The sequence below is a fragment of the Acanthisitta chloris genome, unplaced genomic scaffold (assembly GCF_000695815.1).
Source record: "Acanthisitta chloris isolate BGI_N310 unplaced genomic scaffold, ASM69581v1 scaffold7283, whole genome shotgun sequence".
NCBI lineage: Eukaryota > Metazoa > Chordata > Aves > Passeriformes > Acanthisittidae > Acanthisitta > Acanthisitta chloris.
The window spans coordinates 1202-28888 of NW_008665354.1; the positions used below are offsets into that span (position 1 = coordinate 1202).

The window sequence follows — 27687 nt, forward strand, 5'->3', positions numbered from 1 at the left end:
CAAAAGAAATATTAAAGGTAGAATATTAGAAGAAATAGGAAATACTGGGGTCTGTAATAAGGTTTTTTTAAATAGCTTTTTAATGTGCATGAAATGTATAGATATTTGTGTATGTAATTGACGTCTTATTTTTGTGACAGTTGAGTCATTCTAAATACCCTTTCCACTATTATATCACGTGTTTTCTATTAGCTACCCCTCTGTTTGGCCCTAGTCTTCTAAATCTTCAAACACATTGGTAACATTATTGACATGAGCAACCTCACTGCAGTCAATGGGTCTATTAAGCTGAATGAAGTTAAACATGTGCTTAAGTGCATGAATGAGCTGCCCTATAATGTATATTTGCTTAATGACAGCAGAAATTGTTGAGTCTTTGTGACTCAGGGGGATCCTGGAGAGCAAAGTTTACCTTTTCTTTTGCAGCTGAGAAGAGAGATGTACTTTTATAGGATTTCCCTTTTTTTTATCCTTTACTTACTTACATGTCTTTGGGAAGGTTTGCATTACTTTTGATATGTATTTTTCTCTTTTTTTTCCCCCTCCTAATTCTTCTGAATTATTTTTCTTTCTTATTTCTTTTCTTTCTTAATTTTTAATATCTGTTTGTTAAATTCCTCCCCGTTCAACTGTATTAATTTTTTAATCACTTTTCTTCACATAGAAATATGGGACTTGAAACACTCTAATGAAAATATTAGGAGAATATCACAAAGTAGGAATCAGAAGGGTTTCCATAATGGGCTTTTGTTGCAAAGTACGATACCAGAGATGTATTCAGTTGTCAGTGGGCTCAGCTTTCGGAGTATAATTGCGCAGATACTGCAGTGTTTCAAACTGACATAGTAGCCTGTGGGATGCTCTGAGCATGCTGCTGAAAGTAAAAAACATACTGGCTGCTCTGACGTAAAGAACATCACAGAAACCCAATGGCTGAACTTGAAAGCCCAGGACATAGTATCAGACTCTGTAGCAAGGTCTAAAAAAGGAATTTATCAAGATTTCTCCTCTCTGTTGAATTCATTTGACATGGCCACCGCAGGAAGGAGTATAAAGATGTAAGTGATGAATTTGCTTGTTTGAGATTTTCCATGGTGGAGGAAACATCTTGAGCTCACTGCAGAAGAGAAAATAATGTATTGAAGATTATTTCCATTTTAGTTATTTTTATGTTTCTCCTCTGGATCTGATTTTGCAATCAACTAAATCAATCTGAGTTTCACTGTTGGCTCAATCTGATCAAGATTTGTGAACTTCTATATGAAACCAGTTGGGAGAGAATTATTGAGTGACAGCATGTCTATTGAAACACATTATAGCATTGCTAAATTCTTGCCTATTAGGAGAATGAGAAAATGAGAATATTTGTATCCAAAATAGGTTATTTCAGATGGAAGTGCCTGTAGGCTACGGAGCTTCATAAAGAAGAATCGTTCTGGGCTTGCAAAAGTGGATGAATTAAATGCCACCCCACTGCATCATGCTGCAGAAGGAGGACAAATAGAATTAATGCAGTTGATCATAGACGATTCTTCCTGTGAAGGTAAGATGCTTTTTATGGACAATTTTATTTAACAGAAGAAAAAAGTTCAATAATCAAAGTGTCTGTTATCCAACTGAAGTAGAACTGGCTCATCTTATTTCCATTTATATATCAAATATGATTCCAACTCTATGCCACAGTTTGCACTGCTTATGGGTGCAGTTTGGGTCGCCCTTAATCTGTTAGGACTATTTTCGCTCTAATGCAGTGAATTGGCATGTCTTACTTTATTTGAGATTCAGAGTTACATCTTCAGCTGTGAAAAAGAAAGCTGTAGTGATATACAGTAGGCCTGACTTTCTGTCCTTGTTTATGTTGTGTGTCTGTGACATAATAAGCATTGTGAACTACATTGGACTCCATTGATAAGCTGTAAACTACTGAGCAAACCTACAACAGCTCTAAAAAGCTTAGGGGTTTTTCACCTAATGATGACCATCTAATTTCAGGTTATTCTTGATGAAATATATTCTTTTATTTTTGGTATATAACTTTTGTCCTGATTTTTTAGATTGTTATTGCAGTTTATCTTCAATTTTCAAGCTCAAAATATATGAAGAGCAGACCAGTTTTATAACTGGTGTGAATTGATTTACTACTGTGTTCTTAAGTGAATCAGAATAGATATGGTCTTTATTTTTCTTAAAATTTGCAAGCGATTCTTTGTTGTCTATTTCAGTTATTTGCACTCACTTGTTTTGTGCAGCCTCTAAAGCAATAGATGCAAAGTCAAATAAAATAGGAAAAAGAAGAATCAAGGAAAGAGGGAAATCAAGTAACTCTTGGAGTGAGGAAAAAAGGTATCTAATATAATGGGCAAGAAAGAAAGGTGTTTCACCTCTCCATTTTCTCTCAGCAATACTTGATATTCAGCATAATATTTAATCTATTTAACACAATGCACTGCATGACATGCAATCTTTTCCTTTCTTTCTTCAAAGCAATGCAGTAGCACAGATCTAAACCTTCATTGAAGATACTTTTTATTTTGGAGCAATCAGAACAATTGGGTTTTGTTTTGTTTTGTTTTCTCTCCTTTGACCTAGTATTAAATGTGATGGATTCTTCTGGAAATACCCCACTGCACTGGGCCACAAAGAAAAACCAGATTGAAAGTGTTAGTTTGCTTCTCAGCAGAGGAGCCAATCCAAACATTCTTAACTCTAATATGATGGCACCTTTGCATATGGCTGTTCAGTCCCTGCATAATGAAATTGTTAAGGTAAGTCTAAAGTCCAGGGAAATATACACACTTGATAAGTAGCTCAACAGCAGCTGCATGCAGAACACCAAGACCGTGTTGATGTATGCTGTATGTCCTCATATGCTTTGTTTAGCAAGAAGGATGTGTAACATACGAAGCTTATAGAAATGTTTTGTGTCTTCTTAGCACAGCCAGTAAAAAGTAACTTACTGATTTATAGAAAACCTGATATTTGTGCTATGATAGTAGTCATTATGTTTCATGGAAAATGCTTTTCAATTTTGCAAACACAACGAATTTTCTTTAAAAAGGTTCTTTTTAACACTTAAACTTCATGTAGACATGTTATTTCAAATTATGTTCTGAGGCATTTGTTTCTTGAAATTGTATAGGGAGTCGTAGAAATATCAATGCTTTCTTGAAACTAGTTTTCAATTCATATGCAGTATTTGGATAGAATTTTAGAATTTGCAGAGTTCTTCAATTTATTAGGTGAAGACAACCTTAACACCATATCACTTGCTTTTCCCTTTAAATTTGTCACGTTTCCTAGCTCATTCAAACAAAAGAAAGAAAAAAGTATCCCTGTATTCAATCCTTAAAGTCCTTTAGAAATATTTAAGTGTCCTAACATCTTCTACAAAACCTCTATGTATTATGAATTAAGAACAATAAAAATCGAAGATATAATGGCACTTTTTTAATGGATCAGCTTCTGGATTTGGGTTCTTTTACAGCTCTGCTCTTGACTAAATATGTGCTTGCATTTTTTCCCCACTCTGTTGTTTGTTCAAGATAATTCTCCTTTGATTTTTATTGCCATATTGCCTAAGAATCATTAAAAAGTGCCAGTTCCTTGAGTACAGAAAAAAAAAGAAATCACTGAAATTACTGAGAGGCAATTAAATAAATATGTAAATCGCCTTTGGTATTTAGTGCCAAATTGCCTGAGAGTAAAATGGGCCACTTTCTTCAGTACAAAAAAATTTCAGTGGAATTGCTGAAAGACAGTCAAATAAACAAAGGAATAAAAATATGGTGCAACATGGTCATTATAATTTCCAGATCCTTTGTGTCTCCAAAAATGCTGGAAGCAGTCATAGAGGTACTTGATGATACTGATAGTTCAGTGTCAGCTGTTAGCATAGAGAATGAAGCAGGATTTCAGGACTGGAAGGGTCCCTGTTTTCATCACTGTCTCCCTTCATCTTACATAACTGTCCAATAGATGCCTAGCTGAGCAGATTCCACAGCATTGCCACTTTCCAGGGAATACAGAATATTACAAGACATTGCAAGAAATTTCAATTGAAAATCTCTATGTGCAATTTGCTACAGAAGATATTTTCTCACATTATTGGGGAGTTTGTTAGATCAAACTTTAAACTACTCTGCAGCTATGTGCAGAGTTTAGCTTAGTTCCCCAGCTGTCTGCTGTAAAGAATTGTACTTTGCTTTGTTTGCTCTTACCTGCATTTTTCACCTGAATATTTTTACATTTTCCTGCACTTTGTCCCTCCTCTGCCTATGCATTGTGGGCTTTTGGCACGCAAAATGAACAAGTTGCAGAAGTGTTATGGGTGATAAACAACAAAAATAATGGACTATGCTTTTGTTGTTGTGTTTGGCTTATGATTGACTGAATGTTTTCTTAAATATTTAGATTTTAGTCCAGCATAGCAGTACAGATGTTAATTTGGAAGGCGAAGCAGGGAACACACCTATAATTGTAGCATGTTACAAGGATAATCCTGAAGCACTGACACTCCTGGTAGGTATAACTATCCATCATCTTTTGATGTGACTCTGTCTACCTTGATACAGTGTTAGTCTGTTCATGTGCTCTGTCATTGTTCAGTGCAGGAAGGTTAATCATGGGCCTAGTATTCAAGTAACTTTGCATGGATTACTGAGAAACTCTAATCTTTTAAGAGCATACATATATATATATGTGTTAGTGGCAAACTTAAGGAAAAAGTTAAACTGATTTATAAGCTCATGAGAAGAAAAAATGAAGCGCATGTATGTATAGATGTATGGATATAAAGTGCAAAAGATGTTTGTGTATAAACTTCATAACGCATATACAACATTAAAACAAGGGAGATGGCTACCCAGGAGACTATATCTGTAATAGTGTGTTCATTGGTCAAATTTTTCTGTGTGTCATTAAGCTGTATTGAGGCATTATTTTTCAGATTGAAAATGGAGGGAAAATATGGAAACCAAACAAAACAGGATGTATGCCCATCCATGCAGCTGCATTTTCAGGTGCAAAAACATGTATGGAAATTCTTTTAAAAAAAGGTAAATATGTTGTTCCTAAGCAGTGAGTAGAATGTGGCAATACCAATTTACTGCTTTTGTTCTTGAAGATCTGTGAACACAAGAACCTATAATTGTGTTTGAACCTGCAAGAAGGTAATGTAGTTATTCCTATCAGCAGTTCATGCTCACAACTTTTGTATGACTGCAGCAGCAAACTCACTGCTTTCTATAATGTGTTCATCCACTGTTAGATATGACAGGTTCATATTTTGAGAGGGGAGAATATTATTCCACACACTGTTTTACTTGCTTTGAAAACCTTTATATTTTCTGTTATATCATTCTTGCTTTAAAAAATTCCATTTATTTTCCTCTCTCAGGTGAAGAATTGGGTCACTCTGCTAAAACCCACATCAATTTTACCAATAATGGAAAGTGCAGTCCACTTCATTTGGCAGTTCAAAGTGGAGACCTCGAAATGATTAAAATGTGCATTGAATTTGGAGCCCAAATTGATCTAAAACAGGTAAAACAGTGGAGCAAAATGTAATTTGGATATAACCTAGGTATCTCTAAATCTCTGAGTGGTATGAAAAAAGGATAAGCAAATAGTCATTGTTCATTGTCTCTTCCAATGCAAAGCTGAGGGAGTAGTGAATGGAAACCAGTCTCTAGTTCAAATTAGGCAAAATGTGAAGTTTCTTTGCTCAAGTTACATAGGATCATCCCTTCCCAGAAGTGGATTCTTCAGTCTGACCCTTTCTTATTCTTGTTTATCCTCAGCCTTCCCTTGGCCTTTACAGTATCTTCTTTGTAATCAAACACAAATTCATGATACTACTGCTGCTATAAGGGTGTAGCACTGCTGATGTAAGGGTCTGTGCTTGTCTTCATCCATAAATAAATCTTTCTAAAATTATCTATCATTAATCAAAATATTTGCAAGGCTGAAATAAAAAAAAAGTCAAAATCCTCAGGTATATATCAAAGCTGTTTTGCCTCATGTAACTAAATAAAATCCTGTTTTGGCAAATACTCTTCTAATCATTTATATATTGCTTAATTATTTTATGACTGTCTAATTTATAATAGTTTAATAATATATTAGACCAAGTTATTTTTGACCTGCAGAAAAATTGATTGAAGAATTGCTTCTAAGGAAGATTTCATTTAAGGAAGTAAATGACATTCTAAAAGAATGCATTTTCTGGGTTATATAGGCCCATTTGTTTCCTCATTCATTTGTACTGGCCTACCTATGGTTTTCTGTAGCTTTCCTTTGCTTCATGTCTTATATTAAAGGGTGCTGCATCTGTCTGGTTTTTAACAAACCACAAAAAATTATGAAGAGTATATTCATCTCATATCTTAGGGACTTGGCATAGAATGATAAGAAACTTTGTACCAATCTTTTAAAACAATCTCTTTAGTCTTTTCTGATCTTTACAATCTCTTTAGAATTCTACTACTTTAGTTAAAGACTGAAGCTTCATTACTTGCATAAAAATTTAGGCATTTTTGAGTTATGAGTCCTGGGCTAGACCACTAGTGTGTTTAAGAGATTGAAAGTTAGGTTGTTGAGATTTAAATATTTTAATATTGTCTTCTTTTCCCATTTATAGAATGAAAAATGCACAGCACTTCATTTTGCTGCCACTCAAGGAGCAACCGAGATTGTAAAGTTAATGATGTCATCCTATGCTGGTGAGGAATCCATTATTGACGCTGTAGATGGGAATAAGGAAACATTGCTTCACAGGTAGGAGGCTGCTCTGCCAGACTTCACTATAAATTGTGAGCCATGATTTCTTAGTTCTTCTCTGCATCCAGTTATACTTTCTATAATATACTTTGGAACATGCTTCCACATGACGTGGAACTTCTCCATATTATGGGTGATGGTTTTTGTACAATATGAAGGAGTCAGTAATTTGGACAGAATATTAAATATTATGGTGCCGTTACCAAAATCAAAACAGTTCCAGTTACCTTGGAACCATGTCAAGGAATGGTCACCAACAGTTTGCATTGAAAATTTACTCCAGTAAGTAGTAGAACAAGTTTTTGGAATTGTTAACAATTTCTGATGTTGTGGAAGAAATTCCCCCATCTTATGGGCTGATGTTCTCCAGGAAATTAATGAAAAATAATATAAACCATATAAAAGAATTTTATTTTTTCCCCTGGTCACCTACAAGGACATGTTAGTACCCTATGACTTAAAAATTGCCGATGGCATTTTTTTATGTAACAGTCCTCTAGACTTCCAGTCTCGCATGCTCCACTTGAACCCTGAGCACTAACTAGACTGTGAAGTATCCTCAGTCTTTTCTAGCAGAAAGATACTTAGTTAAACGGGCTGGTTACCAACTCTATGGAATATAATGTCATTCCCCATCTATCCTTTTTTTTTGCAAGAAAGATATGACTCAACTGCATTTAAGTATAATAATTTGCCTGTTATTCTACAAGAAGTTTTACAGTATGAAATAATTAGTAGAATGTCAGAGACAGCAGAGATGATTGTTCTTTGGACACAGTATAAAGTGGAAAGATTCAAAGATAATTGAAGACATTAAAAGAGGAGTGTGTTGTAAAGTTAAGATAGTGTTTGGGTACACTTGGAAATGTTATCACAATAGAACATGATTGAAGACAAAGTGATGACAGAACACCAAATAAAATAGTGCAGACACACGTTCTACTCAGTAGATAACTGGCTGACATAGCCATGAAAATTATTGTCCTTGGAAAAAGCTTTTGAAATGAACGACACTCTTTTTCTCCCTGTGTTGGTGAAACAGGAAAAAAAATTATCATGAATAATCAGAAAGGCAGAAAGTCACCCAAATCTCTTAGAATATAAACTGAATAGGAACTTTAACTTATTGAGAAACAAAGCAGCAGTGAAGCACAGGCAGGAACTGATCCTTTCTCATTCCTACTCTCATGTTTCTATATAAATATTTCATAAAATGACTTTGCTTTCTCTTCAGTCACATTGGAATTTGTTTTGAGTGTGTGTGGAGCTTTCAGCATTTATGCCTGGCTGGAGGGGTCTAGTATAGATAATGGAAGTATCTCTACTTATTTGGAACCATGACTTGATTTTTGAAATGCGTCTTTTGAGTAATCAGTTCTAACTATAGTACACCCGATGTTATTACCTCTTACAGTGCTAAGACAACTGTTATCTTTGAGATACAGTACAACCTTGCAACTGTCCTTCTGTGTTACTTATTGAGACGCAATATTTAACAGAGGTCTGATGCCTGAAAACATTTAGATTGTGTGCATTTACTGTGCTTTGACCATTTTTTCCTGTAATATATAATCCTGTGTGCATTTGCTTCCTGCTTTGACCATTTTTTCCTGTAATGTATAATTCAATGCCTTACTGTTGAATAAAACCTGAGAATTTTTTGTGTGCATTTACAGTTTTAAAATATCTTTGGCAAATCACAACAATTTATCAGTATGTTTAATTAACGTTACTGACTCTGCTCCATTTATACCAATTAATTTTTTCATACTTTTTCAAGTAGCCTTGCCACAGTCAGAACACGTCTAGCCATTGCCTTTTTAACCTCATGCTGCCATTATTACACAAAATATATGGCAAGTTACTTTTGAAGTTCAGAGCAATGAAATGAATTTGAGGCTCTAGATATGCCTGGGACAAACTGCATCTGAAATGTATGGAATTTTGACCTTGTTTGAAAGATCTGACATAGGAAATGACTGGTAAAATGCCTGTTGAGCTACCAATGATGTCTTTGTTTCTCATAGTGAGTTTTCAATGCATTAATTCAAATGAACTTAGTTTAAAAAGAAAAATCCAGGACAAAGATCAAACCAATTTATTAAAAAGAATTACGTAATAAGGCTATATCTCTGTCTTTTTTAAGTTTATTCATTTGAAAATAGAAAATTCAGGCAATAGAGAAGAATGCTGCTCTTGGCTTGAAACGTCTGTGTCCTTTCTAATGTTACTCTATTTCTGCATTTTTCTTCACAGGACGGCGTTGTTTGATCATTATGAACTGGCAGAGTATTTGATTTCAATGGTAAATGTTTAATCAAGCAATATGTTTATAAAGATTATTGTTATCTATTGCTACAGGTCTGCATAGAGAAATTCATAGAGGAGAATGTGTTTGCAGGTATAGGCTATTCAGATGGGCATAATATATAATTGACAGTTGCAGTACAGCAGTAGTTATGTATCCATAATAGCATCCCACAGTTACAGAGGATGAAACCTTGCATTTTTATTTCCATTTTCCTTACTCAGAAAAGTTTCATAAACATCTTTTACCAAATAGGATGAACTGATCTCGTCACCCTCACTTTTCAGATATGAAATATAAAATAAATGTTAAACATGATTGAATTTAATCTGATTTTTTCCAGAAATAAATCTTTTCTTTAGAGAATGTACATATGATTGCTCTGGGATCACATAGCCATATATTGAGGTCTGTGCATGATCTTGAAACATTTTTTATTCTGTGTAGTTTGATTATATTTCTTCACTGAATAATTATGAGGGACAAAGAAAAGGAATGTTATCAGGGATACTACTGGCTATGGTCCCAAAGTCCATTTGTGCCAATTAAACTAAGGCTCACATAATCATTATGTGCCCCACTCTGCTGAGAAAATTTTCAGAAGTCATCAGGCTTCTTTTTTGTTTTATATGTCTTTAGGGTTTTTACTTCGTTTCATGAAAATTCTATTAAGAAAAGTTCTCTTCTACATACATTTTTGCTTCTCTCAGAAACTCTGGCACAGGGATTGGATTTAGTCAGAACTAGATGTGCTTATTTTTGATTCAGATGTGAAATGGTGAGGTTTGACTGCTTAAACTTGTCTGCCAAATAAACCTGTCTACAGAATTTATTACCTGAGAAATTCAAGCACAAGTTTTTGCATGTGGAGGCTTGTGTGCACAAAGTATGATACAAAAATCTCTAACACTGCATTTGCTAAGCACCAACCTTTATTCCTTGTGTGCTATTTGACTATTTTAGCATCTTTCATAGAACCTATGCTGAGGGTTTGTTTGGCTTTCCGTGTAAAGTATGTCAGTTTTGAAGCTTTAGAACCATTTTAATTTGTCCTGTCAAAATGGATCAAAATATGTTAGCTGGGGTTAGCAGGATGCAACATGTACAATCCGTGCTGTCTTCTCCCTTGGAGTCCTGGCAAGATCACTAAGTTTTGCCTATACTATGGTGTACATGAGGGTGAAAAAGAAAATGTGCAGCAATATTACTGCTTAAAAGGACTAGCAAATTCCAGTTCAGAATGGCTTTCTAGTTCTAGTAAATAACAACATTTATTTATTTTATGCATTAAAAATTCACATTTCATGCACATTAACTTACAGTGATTACTTCCTTTATTTTGTTCTTTGTGCATTTTGTGTCTGAGAATGAGAGACATTGTAAGCAGATACAATGTTCCATCTAGGTGTACTAGACAGAAAAGGTGAGACTACCTATGTTAAGCAGAGCTGTCCAGGCACACTATGTGTGTTGTTTGCATTTAAATTGCTCCCATTTTTTTGTCAGCTGTAGCTCAATGTGCTACACAAAAAACTGAGAATTAACTCTACATATGTGTCTTGCAGAGTTTTTCCTTATTTTGCATTTGGACTCAACACAGCATGGCACCAAACACATGCTATTGTTTTATTGAGATGTACAGCAGTGGTCTGACATAACTGAGGGCTAACCAAAGCCTGAAAAAAAAGGGAATAGACAGAGACCTGGATCAATATTCCCAATCTCTAAACATTTCAAAGATTTATAGCTTAAAAGAAATACTTAGAAATTGGCTTTCAAATTAAGCATTTTAACCACAGTGATTTTAACAATAACGTCAAAGTGGCCATTATCTCATCTGACAGTTAGGTGTACAGGGTCTGGGTTGTGCATGCAAATAGTGTGATTGTATCTGCAAGTTATGTACACAACTATAGAGACATGAAAATCAGATAGTTGTCATGATTTAGCTAGTATCTTAGTGTCTTTTAGATGTTTTTTTCTTATGTAGTGGACAATCTAGCACTGAGGTGTCTGGTGCTTCCTGAGTTTACTGGATTTTTTTTTATTGAATTGTGCTTATTCAAAGTCAATAAGCAGTAAATTTTCACATTTTCTTTTTCTTTTTTTTTTCACTTCCTTTGCCCTCTTTTGCTTCTCTTGTCTTCTCTAAAAGAAAAATTAAATATTATATTGGTATAAATACTAATTTATATTTACAAGATTGGCATGTTTATTTTTGAATTAATATATGTTTAATTAAAATATATTACTATATATTAATTTAGAAATTCAAAGGTAAATGGAATTCAGAAACTAAATTTATAAACTCTTAATTCAGCTGTGCCATAAATGTGGTAAATATGTGGCAATATGTAAGTTACTCCTTACTGCGATGAGTAATTATGAATGCTGCCAGATTCATTTCATTGCTGAACAAGTATGTTAGCTGGAAGGAAGGTGATTAAATATTGTGTGAGGAACTGGAAATTGCTGGCCTGTATTCATTGAAATGAATGAGACACTTGGATAAAAAGGTCTTTTTCTTTGATGAATAAGAACATTTTTAAGAGGTTGTGTGACCTTGTAGAAAGGTGACTGAGGGAAAAGGTCCCACATGTATTAATCCCAAATATTTCATCAACATATGTTGGAAACTTCCTGTTCACCATGGTAAAGTAATCATTGTACATTTATTAAATGTTTCTTATTACTACGTTACAGGTGTTGCCATCCTAGAAGGTAAATATTGCTCAGGATTGTGATTAATTCTCTCCTGAATTAACACTGGACACAAAGATGATTCAAGTTAATAGAAAAACTCCCATTGATTTTTTTTTCAATCATCTTTGTATTTTATCTGAAATAATATAGATTTTTTTGTGTACTTTGTTCAGCTCATCAAGTTTGACTTGCAGCTCAATATCTAGAAAAATGATATCTAAACCATCATAAAATATACACACATCTCATTGGTTCATTTGCTTGTCTCTTCATTATTCTTCGCTGGAGGGATTTTTTTAGATAGATCTGTTTATGTTCATTGTAGTATTTTGCTATTATCATCATGGTGATACTATGACCATAGTGACCATATTGGCCCGGCAATATGCATCTAATGCAAAATTAGACAAAACAACAAAAATATGTCCGCTGTTGATACAGCTACTTTGGAGTTAAAATTGACTTCATTTATATACCTTATGATGAAGAATAGAAAATTAAGATAGATTGAACTACATGCCGATTGAGCTATACTAATCTCTGGATGCACTGCTCCTTGAACAGTGTTCTTATAGTGTAGATGTGCAGAAAGGTCTTGTTCTGGTAATTGTTTGATAGGTAAGACCACATCATTCACATTTTTCCATAGCTTCAATCCCACTATTTGCAAGTTAGAATTTTATATTTGGGGTATTTAAGTGCATCAAAAGGTACTGTAATGAAAGATCATGAGGTGTGTTCGGTTTACCTAGAAGTAGGCCACTGTTATTTAGGCACCTAAATTCTTATATATAGATGACTGGGCTGTGGCTGATAGTTAGAAAATGTACTAGTTTTATGTAGAGATGTAATGTGTTTGTTGAAATTACTTGCATGGAGCATCTGGAATTACTAAGTGTGTCTGTATTTCTGCTATGTTTATAAAGGGAAGTACCATTATAAAGTTTCATTCATTTATTATTCACAATAGACTTGAAATTCTTCATTGCAGGGGGCTAATATTGATAGCGTTGACATAGAAGGTCGATCCCCACTTCTGTTGGCCACTTCCTGTGCATCATGGAAAATAGTGAATTTACTGCTCTCAAAAGGTAAAAAGGAATATAAACACATGAAATACTTCCTTTGAGTGGACTCATACATGTTAAAACTGCATCTAACTTCCCTCTCGATTTCAGTTCAGTAGTTCAACATCCAGTCCAGGAGCAGCTGAGCTGAACAGCTGCACAGTGTTGCATCCCCTGAGATAAAGGAAGAATTAGTGTGATGGTTTCACCCTTTTTATTACAGAGTGAACAGGCTGTAGAAAAATGAGTGTGCCATGTGTCATGCTTCTCAAAGTGGCACTGCCAGTCCATCCCTGTATTCCTTTGCAGTTCACAAAGTAAGCAGAACTGCAGAATAAATGCACCACTTGCACAGAGTTATGTTTTGTACCCGCAATCAATCTTAAAGCTCATCTTTCAAGCATTACCTCTGATTTCTTATAATCACAGTCGCCTTGAAAATGTTTGAGCTGTATCTTTCAATTGCCACACTTCTGGTGCAAGCAAATGATTGTTATTGTATATCCTTGTGAGTCATATTACAGCTGATTTTGCAAGGAAACCCTAAAGTAAGTTTTGAAACTGTAGCAAGATTGCAACTTTAAAGATTAGAAGAGGTGATTATCTGCATTTTTAAATCACCTCTTGATTTGTGGGTGCTCAGCATCTTTGAATATAAGGGCCCATATAAATCCCAGTGCTGCAATGAAATGCAAGATGCATGCACACAAGATAATGATGAAATCTGAATGTCAGTAGAGATTGGGGTTTTTTTGAAGTAAAATTATATCTTATAATGTTGACTTGAAAGAATATTTGCTGGTTTATAGATTTATCAACACGTTTGTTCGTTTGTCTTAAACATCTTCATGTAGTGCCAGGGGCCAGCAGTTTTGAAGTTGCTGGTATTTATTTCCATATTTATTTAGGAGCAAATGTATGCTTAAAGGATCATCTTGGTCGGAATTTCTTGCATTTGACGGTACTGCAGCCTGGAGGATTGCAACATCTGAATGAGAAATATCTGCAGGTACAGTAAGCATCAGTGTATGCCTTTCTGTTACCCTTACTAGGAAAACATAAAGAAAAAAGAAACTACCATTTTATTTTGGAATGTTTGTAAAAGTTTGTGGCGCTTGTTAAGTAGCCCAGTATAACAAAAAATGGTTTGAAGAGGTACATATCTCTCATGAAACCATTTCAAAGCAAATAATACAGTTTTCTTATTGCCAGGCAAAGGAATAACATAATCCCATAAATTATTTTGCTGTTGGGGGATTGAATAGCTCAAGAGGTAGGCAATAAACTATAGAACTTTTCACTTCTATTTTCCTAGCTTGCATGCAGTAAAGCTAGGGAACATGCTCATAATCAGTCAAGCTCTAGGATTTAAATAGCTTACAGTATATTTTGCAGGAGCTTTCTGTGGACTGGACCATAATGAAGTCTTGAATTTGGTTTTAAAAAGATTTCAAACATAGATTTGTATTTGGCTGTGTAGAGGTGAAGCACACATATTGATAGAGCCCAAGCTTGCTTGAACAAGTTTTGTTTGCTAGCCTCCAGAGCTACAGAAACAGCCTTTTAAATGTGAATCGACTACAACGGATCTTACAACATCTGCTGAAATCTGTAATCAGCTTTGATTAGTAACGCAGAATGTATTTAACTGCCCATTTCAGCAGATGTAGTGAATCAGTTTTAAAACAGAGTGATAACTCTCAGTTGTCTGCATTGGCTTTCTGATTATCAGTCATATTAATAATTCAGAGAAATAACTGGATTGGACCATGGGAGGAGGCTTTTAGTTTCTTTAAGGAAGTTTAAACATAGGATAGTGTTAGAGATGTTACAAAGGAAAATCAGGGAAATTCAGATGAAAAAGACAAACGGGAAATAAATTTATACTATGAGAAACAGGGGAAATAAATTCACACTGTAAACCAGTGAACTGGTGAGTTTTGACAGCCAAATGTTTTGCTGCTGAATATGGACTATAGCCTACCTTTACATTCTGTAGAAGCCTTCTGCTGCCAGCAGTGAGCATTATGATGGAATGAAAGCAAAGAAGAATTTCCTTTATTGTACTATGAATGGGTTGCAGGAAGGGTGCAAAGTGTCAAATTCCTGTTTCTTTGAAGAGTAGTTGTTTGAAAACATGGTGACCCACAAATCAGAAGACATTAAATGCTCATTATTCCTAAATATACTTTTCCTAAAGTTTGTTTCCTATTTTTAGATACTGCTTTAAATTATTAATGCTATTGTTGCAAGCTGTTAGAAGCTGTGGAACATTAGTGATATAGATGTAAACCTGTGCTTTTGTTTTTGTTTTTTTTTGGGGGGGTAACAGATGGAACATATTAAAAATCTTGTAGTGGATGAAGATAATGAAGGATGCACTCCATTGCATTATGCATGCAGACAAGGTGTGGCCCTCTCTGTAAATAATTTACTCAGCCTCAACGTTTCCATCTACTCTAAGAGCAGGGACAAGAAGTCACCACTACATTTTGCTGCCAGGTTAGTAATGCAGTCTGTGCAATGGAATCCATGTCATGGTTCCCATTTCTATTTTTTTGACATTACTTTTTATATCTATCTTGCAAAGCTATGGACGCATCAATACCTGTCAACGACTTATAAGAGATATGAAGGACACAAGACTTTTGAATGAAGGTGATAAGAAGGGTATGACTCCTCTTCATTTGGCAGCCCAGAATGGTCATGAGAAGGTAGTTCAGTTTCTTCTGAAGAGAGGGGCCCTTTTCCTCTGGTAAGTATACCAGTTCCCATTCATTAAGCCAAAAAAGAACTATCACCCTACATTTTATGTCCATCAGCTGGGAAATTCATGCAATAGAAATCCAAATACAGTATGTTAAAATATTTGATGTATTAATGTACACAAATATAAATATACAGTATAATAGCATAGTCACAAAATATTTGTTAAACCAGCCTGTTTGTGTCTTGCTTCAGCCTGACACATAGAATCATGTCTAGCTATAAAGCAAGGCTTCCAATGCTGGGGAAAGTGAGGTTTCTCTCAATCCAACTAAGAGAAGATTATTGAACATTTTCATGGATAAAAATGTGGTTTTGGAAATACTACAATTACTTCAGCTTCACTTAGAGGCTTGAATAGGGTTTCTTAGGATTGGTGGTTCACAGGCATACCTTGCACAGGCTGCCTTGCACAGTTAAGTCCTGCTTTCAGATCCTCAGGGCATTAACAGCTTTAAAAAGCTTCTAGGCTCACACCTGTAAAGCCACAAAACAAAGGTTGAGAGTCCTGTTCCAAGGTGCAGGTATGTGTGTATGTATTTGGGCTTATTTTGGACTTAAATCTGGTAATTTTTAAAGGAATGTCCTCTTATGTTCTATGAGCTTCATTAGACTAAGATGAAGTAATATTAATAGATTTGTGAACTTATAATGTTTTATATATTCACAATGTGACCATGATCTATGCCACGTTGCTAAGTATTAGTAACAGAATATTGCCAGCATTTGTGTCATTTTCAAGCTATGATCTATGCCACGTTGCATTGCCAGCATTTGTGTCATTTTCAAGCATGATAGAAGAAAATGGGGGCAATCCAGATGTATCTAGGAATAGAGAGAGATGAAAAGAGGGACACCCTAGTTTTATTGAGTTGAACCTTTTACTTATGAATGGTGCATTGATCATCATATAATAGTTGACAGAAGACCTGGACATCTCTGGAATAATTGTGCCAAAGAAAAGAGGTTTGAATCCAATGAGAAGGGATTTACATTTACTTTAACTTTATAAAAAGTTTTTAATTTATCATTGTTAATTTTATACTGTTACATGTAAGTGACTACAAAGGCTGGACAGCCCTGCACCATGCTGCCTTTGGAGGATACACTCGCACAATGCAGATCATTTTGGATACTAATGTGAAGTGTACTGACAGAGTGGATGAAGAAGGGGTATGTGTTCACTTTGAGGCCAAACATTGATGCTAGGCTATTAGTAGTTTTCCACTGTGCGTTACATGTGTAATATTTCATTTCCTGTGGCAGACTTTATGCCTTTATATTTCACCACTGTTAGAGTTCATTGCTTGGATAAATATGTGATTACTGAAATTGTTGTCTGATTCTTTTAAGTGGGAGACAAAAAAGATGTGAATAGCCTAACTGAAAACATAAAATACCAAGTATGTTACACACGTTCCTCTTGCCTCCTTTACAGTGCAAGAATATTTTAACAATGTAGTACAGACATTGGTAATTTAAAGAACTTATGCAGATTTCTAAAAAATTCAATATCAGCTATAGCTGATTAACATTTGTTTTGAATCCATCTGTTCTGCACAGTGCTGTCTAACACATACAGCTCCTATCTTGCTCAGGAGTTTGAACAAATGCAGTGTCTGTTGGGCCAAGACAGAATTCATGTCCTGGATTGGAGGCCTCTTGTATGAACCTGCCTAACATGTTAGAAAATATAAGGTGGCCATTTTAAAGAACTATTCAGTTTCCAACACAGAAGGTGTTGCTAACTTCTCTGAGAATTGGTGTTGAAAACATTTAACATTATTAGATTAGGAAAAAAATCTTGCCTATAAATTAATAAGAAGCCAAAGCTTTGTACTAAATTTCCCTCAGAAAAATCCAGGTGTACTCAGGCAGCTTTCAAAAGTCAGTTTTAGTGTGACTTGATTCCTAAACCTCTCATTGCCCTACTTTTATGAAAATACCAAAGAAAAATACTGTTCCACTTGTAAAACTGTGCCCACATATTTTCTTGCAGATTTGTTTGTATGAACACGTCTGGTTATAATTGGATGGTTCTCTTCCTGATTATCAAATGTGGGTGTTCTGTATCCATAAATATCATCATTTTTACTTATTTGTGACTTGCAGTTTATTAGTTACAAAATTAAAATATATTAGTGAATTGGCTTTTCAGACCTACAGCTTACTTTCCTCTTCAGATTGAGCAAGTCTGTAGCTATAGACATAAAATAAAGACCATGCCTATATTCTCTATCAGAACCTCTGACAATATTCTAATTTTTTATGTTGCTAGTAAAAGTATTCAGGACTTGCAACTGAGAAAAGCATGTGGGTTTTCAATGTGGGAAAGCACTGAAATATACTTTTATTATTTTAATTATTCATGTGCTGCTGTACTGCTTACCTGCACAGAACACAGCTCTGCACCTGGCTGCACGAGAGGGACATGCAAAAGCAGTAAGGTTACTTCTTGACTATGGCGCAAAAATTCTGTTCAACAAAGCAGTGGCTTCTTTTTTCCATGAAGCAATACACAACAGGAGAAAAGACGTAGTGTCTGCTATCATTTTGCACAAAAGGTAAAGTATGCAGAAAATGCTGTTTGAATTTCTTTGCCAGGGTGCTTTGTTCTGTTTTTTTAACCGAGATTAGGTTCTGAAAACCTGTCATTTAATAAGTAAAACTGAGTACATAGTTTAAAATTCCAGAGGCTATATTCTATTCTAAATAAAAAACAGCCTAATTGTAATGGACCTCAATTATGTGACATGTCGTTTTTCATATCGCATCGAGTATTCAGATTCTGTGTAGAAAAATCTTATAGGAGCCATTAGAAATAATTTTGGACTTTCACATATTGCTTCAATACCTACAGAATTTTAAACAGTATGTGAGCACAGCAGATACCATTCAAGAGATGTAATTTAAAATTGTTTTTTTAAATGTTGGAAATATTTAATAATGTGTGAGTTCAGCTGCAGTTTAGAATATTTTTATTACAACATAGTGAAGTCCCTCTTCAGGATTAAAGTGTTGTACCATTGCCTAATGATCATATCTTTGCCTAAGAGTAACAGGAACATCGACAGTATTTTACTGTATTTATTATTACTTGCCTAATCTTGTATCCCAAGACTCCAGAATTAGTTCCATTTTCATTTTTTAGAGGTCTTAGCATAGTTGAAACATTTCTGTTTAACTGCTAACAGAATTTAACTTGAATCATTCTTAGAGAAGAATGCAGAATGTTACTCAATTACTCCTCAAACAGCTGATTTTCCATTTGATGGTGTGTAAACTTGTTGCATATTATGATTTTCAAGATAATATCTTAAATAAAACTCCAATAATCTAACAGTTGTTAATTTCCAGCAGATGCAACTAGCTCATTTTCCATTCTCTTATACAATTTTTGTAGATGGGAAGAAGCTGTTGTGACATTTTCTCACTATTCCAGTGCCAATAAGTGTCCTTTGCTGGAAATGGTTGAGTATCTTCCTGATTCATTTAAAGTAAGTTTTCTGCACATACTAAAAAAATAACTGCACAAAACAACCCTAGTTACATTGCATCATTTGCCATTTTTTTCTGATGCTGTCCTCACTAGTATGTATTATTACCAAGTAGAAACAACATAAATTGACAAATTGATTTAATTGTATTTTAGTGATAATTTCAGTTTGTCCAGTTTAATTTATTCAGTATTGGAGAAGTTATAAGAGTATTAAAGTAATATAAAAAGGCTTATAAATGTGATGGTAGTCATAAGATAATAGTGTTCTAAATCACTGAGATATTTTCACCCTCCCAGCTAAATGATGCTACAGAAATGCTTTTCACTAAAATAGCAAGCGACTTGGTATGTATATATTCAGAAACAGATCACACTTGACACTTGTAAACTAGCATGTAGCCTTGTAAACTGCATAGTTTATATTTGACTCCTATGTGCAAACTCTGGAGTTTCATGTCTTCAAAACATGAATCATCAAATCCGATTCAATCATCTCTTCTGTTAGATGACTGTTGTATTTGAAGGTCATTTTCTTCTGGTCCAAACACATTCTTTCTGTTGAATGTTGTCTATATCATCTTAATTCACTTTTCTGTTCATCTGCAAAGCTGGTGTTGGACAACTGCATAATTGAGTCTTCAGAGGAAAAGACAAGTCGAGACTTCTATGTAAGTGGTTACAAAATTTGGGAAAATACACAATATGTATACTTTAATGTATATGTCAAGTTCTTGGGGTAAGATACACTTTTAGATGAATATCAGATCTTTACAGAAAATACAGGACTGATCTTTTTTTATCCTTTGGACTGTAAATGGCTTTGAAGGTCAAGTTCTGTAATCTTCATTCTTATGTGTTTTAATGAATAGAACATTAAACTTCCACAATCCATATATTTTATCTTTGCTCTGTTAATTCCTGTAATCAAGCTGGATATCGGAGGTTATGAGTATTTCAAAATAGCAGTGACAGAAGACAATATCCATGCATATCAAAAGCATGCCTGACATAACTAGTACAAGTGTCCTCAGAAATTCAGAGGCCAATGTCTGTCTTTTATTTTGTAAATTGATGTCCAAAATCTTAAGCAGTAGATTGCTTTCACAATGCTAAGGAGGCATGAATGTTCTACAGTTTTGTTACTTTTGAAACCATATTGAAAACCACCTTATCAATTAATACATTTGATTGTGTCCACATCATTAACAGAAAACTTGCAAATTTTCTGCTACTGTACATATCACTTTTAAATACAAACTTTTCTTCAAAGTGAACATTAAAACAAATTACAGTTATGAGAATGATCCTTTAAAACTGTGACATTTTAGGAAGAAATATGCACTTTTTATTTTACAATCCAAAATGTCTCTTTGTTTAAACATCTTACAGTCACAGATGTGTATCTTGATGGCATATGTTCACTGACATAGTAGCTAACAAAGACTGTTAACATCACTGTTCTTACTACTTTGACACAATATGCCTTTTGTTGTCTAAAGGATAGTCTTTTTATATTAAGAACATTAGCTCAGTCGTAGATTATCATTTGCATCACTTTTAAATGCTGTTGTACGTGTGTTATACAGATTGAATATAACTTCAGATATCTTCAGTGTCCCTTGACACTTAATAGGAAACCAAAGGATGGTGAAGATATTTTTTATGAGCCACTTGCCACTTTAAATGTAAGTTCTCATTTTATTCTGACATCATTCCCTGCTCTCTTGCTTTAGATAAACTCAAGAGGTTTGAGTTTTTAATCATATTTTTTTTCCAAATCCCACAGCTCTGTATGTTAAAAGTATATTGGAATGAAGTGTGGGCCAAAGTTCTTATGGACTCAGTAATAAATGAAATTTCTTTTAGATCTAGATAAAAATTATTAGTTTATTTAAACAACTATGAATTTTTCAAGAAAACATGCTATATGTGCAGGTAGTACCTCACAGGAAAGCATACTGCAGTCATTGTGGTGGCCATGCACTGGAATGTAAGGCATTGAAAAGCCTGACAAAACTGATTTTTGAATATGCTAATTGCTGTTCTTTCACATTGCCAGTCCGTTCTCTCATTCTTTGTCAGAAAATGTTTACAGAACAAACTTTATGGCTTAATACACTGGCTTTTTGGGCTTCCTGTTGGCAACTAGAGTTGGTATACTGTCTAATAATAAAGTAATAAGTATTTTCTTGTTAAATGTAGCTAGAAAAGCTTGGTCTCACAAGTAGGGTAACCAATAGTCTGTACAATTTTTTTAAAGCTTGAAATAGACCATTAGAATATGAGGTACTTTTCTTACTCATCAAATTTTTTAAAGCTTGAAATAGCAGTAGAGAAGCTGAATGCCTTAGCAGGCAGGGAAGGCAAGATAGTAATAACTTCGAGCCAGAGTGCATGAACAAAAGAACTTTGCAACATCCTACAGACATTTTTCTCTTCATTACGCTAATGAAGGTGGTCTAGCCAGTTCTGTAAGCACATTGCTTACCTAGACAAGTTAAGTTTGATCCCTCTGCTTTCTTGTTTTGTAGGCCATGGTACGTCACAATCGCATGGAGCTACTCAGTCACCCTGTGTGTAAAGAATATTTGCTTATGAAATGGTTAGTCTATTTTCATGTACACAAAATATAATACTACGTCAGGATAAAGGCTATTGTGCCTGAAAGTTGTTTATTAAGATGTACATATTTATACTGTTGACTGAGCAAATGTCTTTTCCATAAACCTCTCATAATCATGTTAAGAATGTGCTTATAATTATATTATAAAATGTAGCTTAGCATCTCGTAAAGATTTCTCTGATATTCATGACAAAGACAACTACTATCTGTTTCCTCTTTATTGCAAAGGTATATAATAGGGTTGCCAAGTTAAGAAGGAAAGGAAAGGAGCAGTGTTTCAGAATGGCAAATACACTTTTTTCCACGTAAATCTCATTGAACATACTGATCACAAAGGGACATTCCAAGAAATGTTTATTTCTTCAGCTTGAAGACATAGTTGGCTGTTACCTTTGAATGCATGCTCTTCTACTTTTGTGGTGTGTTTTAACTTTAACATTCTCACTTTCAAGGATGGCCTATGGGTTTCGAGCACATCTAATGAATTTAGGCATATATTCTCTCGGTCTCATCCCACTGACTCTTCTGGTCACTCACATACAGCCAGGAAGACCACTGAATGGAACAGAGCTCTATGAAGCAAGACCATTAGAATATGAGGTACTTTTCTTACTCATCAAAATATATTTAGGATTTTTGTAGCAAAAAGTTGCTATTACTTAAATAATGCCTGGATTGATTTATGATCTAGCAACTCTAAGAAAGAGAATTGAAGTGTATATTTTTTAACATTCAGCAGCAACTTTTGTAGAAAATTTTCAGTTTTCATTTCTTACTTTTAATATTTTTTTGAAAAATTCACACCTGGTAGATGGCTACTTCAGTTTGTTCCCTGAAGTGAATATTTCCTTAATATTGAAGAAAAAGGATTAGCATGACAGAAAAGACTTAAAATTGGTATGGGAACTCAAAAAGGATATGCTAGTAAAAATATGGAATAAAATAAACTCAAGGAATATAAAAGGTTTGTGAGGATATCCTGATATATGAAAAAAACTGGAGAATCATATATGCAGCCCAGCCCAGTACATGCAGAATTCTCGAAGATTCAAAAGCCAGAAGAACTAGCAGAACTTCAAGAATTCAAGCTCTGCTAACTCGCTCATCTTTCCAGTGGAAGAGAGGAGAATGAAAGGAGCTCAGACTGACCCAGGTCCTCAAATCACCAGAGACTAGGTAGAAAAAGCATAGCTGGAAGAGGAAATTCTGCCCTTCCGTGAGGAATGATGCCAGCTGATGGAGTAGCAGTGTGCTGAACAGGAGAGGTGAAATTGCTGCCTGAGACACTAGAGCAACAGCAGTGTATGTGAAATGCCATGTGCTGGAGGAGACAGTGTTGTAATGACCCAGTAATGGGAATGGAGTGAGGAATGCCATCTCTGCAGGGATCACAGCGTTACAGAGCATATGCTGTACTCTTAATCCAGGTTAAAAGATAGACGACGCGATGGGGCAGGTGCAGATGTGTATTGCAGCACTGCCGAAGAGTGTCACGAATATTTGGTCTGCCTATGAGCTAACAAACCCCTCAGGTGGGGAATTAATTCTACAAGTTATTTATTGAAGATGGCATTCACTATTGTTATCCATGTCAATAGAAGGCTTTTCACAACAGAATTGTCTTTGCCTATACTGGTGGTGAAGGGAGACAGACATATATGGACGCCAGGATTTTTCCAATTTTTCAAAAGACTTCTGTTGACTTTCCAGATACAATAATAGGGAATTTACAAAGAACACATTTTTCTTTATGTTAACCCAGTGGCAAAACATACCAAAAATGTGGCATAGATCCTGCAATTTCAGTTCCCAGATGCAAATAATAGTAATAAGGAAGCCACGCAACAACTGTTTATCATAGTAATACTCAAACTTTCGTATTTGGTTTGAATTACTTAAATACTGTATACAAGACAAGGATTAGTAAAATAGAATTTAGAGAAGTTTATGTGAAGCAAGCTAACAGTTTTTTAACTTGGCGATATAATGTATATGTAATAGGTAGAGCTGAAATGAATGTTCATTTAATAATTTCTAATTTGTTTTGTGCTCTGGTTTTTGTTTCAGGACTCATACTTCACAAGGGTGTGTATGTGTTTAGTTTTAATTATGAGTTTACTGGGAATCTGCAAAGAAATATTTCAGCTGATTCAGCAGGTAAATGCATAGAGAAGCAGGCATTAACCAAATATTGTGCTTGCAGAGCAGTTTGTATGATAGTGATATAAGTCTGATTTTTCCCTAATTAAAAGAGAAATACAAACTTATACAAGATTAAAAGTAAGAAGATAATTTAAACAGTGTATTGAATTCAGTCCTTTAATGATGCATGACTTGTAAATATGTATCTGTCTCTCTTAAATCCTAGAAATTGAAATATTTGTTGGATTACTCCAATCTACTGGACTGGACAATTTATACTACAAGCATAATTTTTGTGTCTTCTTTATTTATTAATACACCAGCTCATTTGCAGTGGGAATGTGGAGCAATTGCTGTATACTTGTCTTGGATGAACTTCTTGCTTTACCTTCAACGGTAAAAATTGTTCATGTGCTTTACAATAAAATACTTTTAATATTTTCAGATATAAGAGGCATAAGTCAGTTTTTATAACTAATACCTGGGAGAAGGTAAATTGTTTCATTGGTTTGCATATTAGATGGCACACTCCATTTCTCTACACTAGTGTCTGGTAAAAGAATTATAATGGTTGACATTATTCCTTCAGTTGACATTAGGTCTGTTTATTGCCATTCATTATTTTAATGTTGTCACTAGTACAATAGTGTCCAAGAGTTATGAACTGCAGGAGAGTTGGGTGGAGGGAAAAAGTGATGTGGGTGTAGTGCTTAAGACTAATAAATTAAACACATTTGTGCCTGAGCAGGACTGCATATGATAACACTGCATATATATGCTCGTGTAATTCTTACTGTATAGACCCACTAAGCACGCCCATGAGGTTTTGCACACTGACAAACACAGCATTTGCTCATTAATTTCAGGATCATTTTACTGTAGTAGAGATGTTTAAGGACAAGGTTTGTAAACAGAGTTAACGTCAAAGAGAGTATCTGTCTGGTACTGTCTGCACAGCAAACCTTGTCCTACCTGTGTCTGACCTAAGATGACTCATGAATGGGCATGTCCTGCCTGCTCTGGTAAAAATGAGGGCAGAACCTAAACAGCAAAAAGTAAACAGATGATTGCCCAACCTCCCTTCTGCTACTAGATGAAATGCTTCCCTGGCCTATTTTTCATGTGGTAGAACTCTACACATGATTTTTCTAACTCATTCAGGCTGTCTTTTCACAAAGCAATCTGTAATTCCATTGAAGGCAATGGAATTTTGCCTAATAAATGGGATAAGATCAGGTTTGCTTTACTTCCAGCTTGATCTGTTCAGTCTTGCACATATTGTTTCAGGGTGAAAATCATGTGGAAGGATTTTCACAGTTGCTACTGTTATAGCATAAAACAATCACCTGGTCCCTAGGTCTGGCAGAGAACAAAAATTCCCATGTTCAGTTTTGGAGGAAAAAGTAACTTAATCTGCCTTAAGACAACTCATGTTCTGAGATCTAGTTTATGTGCTAGCCAAGAATGGGAGTGGCTTGACAGGTGACAAACTGTTGTTGGAAACACAGATGTCCTAAAATTATGCTACTGCACTTCTTTTCCTCAGCAAAGTGTTTCTTTTTGTTTGCTTGTTTTTTATATGCTGTATTATACAAATCTACATGTATGTAATGTTTCATAGTTTGTAAAAAGTGAAAGCTTTTAAATCAGGGATGTGGGTGCTAGATGGATTATGGTGCCAGTTGTCCTTTGTTCTGGTTGCTAATTTGCTTTGAGAAGCAGAAAAATAAAAATGGATAATTTCATATTATTTTTCTGAATGCAACAGTTGTACAGTACTGTGTTGCCTGTGGATATGGAGAGAGTAAAGGTTTTCCATGAAAAATATTACCTTGAAAACTGTCCTAGTGCATTAACATATAAGATTATGTGGTTTAGGCTTGCTGTAAGCAGGACCACTTGCACTCTTTAGATGTGAAAGTGCAACAGACAATCTCAAAATGTCTCAGAAGCAAAATGTCTTTTGTCAGATGAAAAATCAGGATTACTTGCAGCCTTACATAGATAACTATAAGGGACTTCAACTTCATTAATTAATGGCATAGGGGTAGACTTTGCATTACTAGGTTAATGGTTGAAGTTGATTATCTCAAAAGTCTTTTACAACCTAAATGTTTCAATGACAGTGATTCTATATCTTTTCTTATTCCCTAGATTTGAAAACTATGGCATCTATGTTGTGATGTTCTGGGAAATTTTGAGGACTTTGATCCGGATTGCTGTTGTTTTCTTTTTCCTGATATTGGCCTTTGGGCTGAGTTTCTTTGTCCTTTTGGGTTCACAGGTTAGTTGAATCCCATAGTTAATTTTTTATCATTATAAATATGATCTTTTATTAAAGTATCTCAAGGCATTATCTACAAATTTCATCATTTAGGGTTTTTTTGTTGATTTTGCTGTTTATTCTGTTTTGCAGCAAACTTACAGCACACCTCTGCTTTCTGTAATGAAGACATTTGCAATGATGCTGGGAGACATTAATTACCATGATGCTTTCCTTGATCCATTACTAAGCAGTGAATTACCATATCCATTCCTGAGTTACACAGTTCTCATTATATTTACCTTGCTTATTCCAATCCTTCTTATGAACTTGCTAGTAAGTAAACTACTTATTAATGTACAAAAGTGGTTAGGCACAGGTATAGAGAGAGTTCGAGCATATGGAATTGATATTTTCAGTAACATATTAAAAAATTGCCTTCCTGACTCGTTTTCCCTCCAGATTACTGTTCTGAGTATTTCCCCCACAGTTCACTCTTGCAGGGTTATCTTGTATATCTTTAAGTAGTAACTGGATAGAATTTGAATTGGAGTTGCAATGTATTATTCTAATGTCTTGATAAATCCAGTGATTTTTGTTCAGTCCTTTGCTGTATCATAACCTAGCACTAACAAGATTTTTTTAAATAAAAAATAAAAAGCCCAAACCCAGATCTTCATTGTGCACAAAACAGCAATCAGCAGTAGTGTTAGAACTAGCTAGCAAGCCTGAACTGTACAGAAAGAGTCAGAAAGCCTGATAACGGTGAGAAAGGGGGAAAATATCTAATACATCTTCAGCTCTGTTCTATTGAAAGTCTTTTATTTTTTTAGGAAATCAAGTTTTTATATGAACTGAACAATAAAAATCAAACAATGCAGGTTTTTTTAAAGCTTTTTATTGCTGCATGATCCTATTCAATAGAGATCAATAGGTTTCTTAATTTACAGAAGTCATGAAGAATCAAAAAGAAGGGATGCTATTCTTGACAGATCTTTGAAGTAGCCCTTTAGTGCCTTACTGGTAGACAGACAGTTGTCATTAAAAAAGGTCTCTACATTTTTTGGCACAAATTTTCCACCTATGTACAAAATGTTTTAAAATTCAAGCAAAAAAAATTAATTTAACCTTAGAGTATTGTTTTTATTTAAATGTGAATTAGAAATACAATTGAAGTCACAGATTATGAAAAAATAGATAATGAAATCTTTCATGGTATTTCTAGATTGGTTTGGCAGTTGGGGACATTGCTGAAGTACAAAAATATGCTGCTCTCAAAAGGATTGCAATGCAGGTGAGTAGAAACACCAAGTATAGGAAGTATATATCATTGTTAGCACACCGTTTAGCTGATTTAACATCAACATTTCTAAATAACATCACAGTATCTCTGTGAAGCAAGTTTCTGAACGTGGACATCCTATTCTGAATCTCATTTTCAGTCATGTGAGTCATTATCAAGGAAATATACAACCAAATGCATTTGTAAGGAACTTGAACAGTAAACAGAATTTTCAAGGAATTCTGAGTTGTTCCAAC

At 34.7% G+C, this 27687-nt stretch overlaps 1 protein-coding gene across 1 annotated transcript in view; it reads left to right on the plus strand.

Annotated features, from left to right (window-relative positions):
- Positions 1–288: 288 nt before the first annotated feature.
- TRPA1 (transient receptor potential cation channel, subfamily A, member 1) overlaps positions 289–27687 on the plus strand; it is a 33609-nt gene continuing 6210 nt past the window's right edge. Inside the window, exons 1-24 of the mRNA XM_009071717.1 lie at positions 289–339; positions 1381–1543; positions 2590–2765; positions 4411–4518; positions 4946–5054; positions 5396–5541; positions 6638–6774; positions 9034–9082; positions 12780–12879; positions 13764–13864; positions 15188–15357; positions 15446–15610; positions 16680–16794; positions 18019–18185; positions 19025–19118; positions 19729–19788; positions 20707–20805; positions 21652–21722; positions 22196–22343; positions 23811–23900; positions 24112–24281; positions 26040–26169; positions 26302–26484; positions 27374–27442. Of these exons, the coding sequence (XP_009069965.1) occupies positions 319–339; positions 1381–1543; positions 2590–2765; positions 4411–4518; positions 4946–5054; positions 5396–5541; positions 6638–6774; positions 9034–9082; positions 12780–12879; positions 13764–13864; positions 15188–15357; positions 15446–15610; positions 16680–16794; positions 18019–18185; positions 19025–19118; positions 19729–19788; positions 20707–20805; positions 21652–21722; positions 22196–22343; positions 23811–23900; positions 24112–24281; positions 26040–26169; positions 26302–26484; positions 27374–27442 (2841 nt within the window). The 5' untranslated portion in view covers positions 289–318. The remainder of the gene's footprint in view (positions 340–1380; positions 1544–2589; positions 2766–4410; positions 4519–4945; positions 5055–5395; positions 5542–6637; positions 6775–9033; positions 9083–12779; positions 12880–13763; positions 13865–15187; positions 15358–15445; positions 15611–16679; positions 16795–18018; positions 18186–19024; positions 19119–19728; positions 19789–20706; positions 20806–21651; positions 21723–22195; positions 22344–23810; positions 23901–24111; positions 24282–26039; positions 26170–26301; positions 26485–27373; positions 27443–27687) is intronic.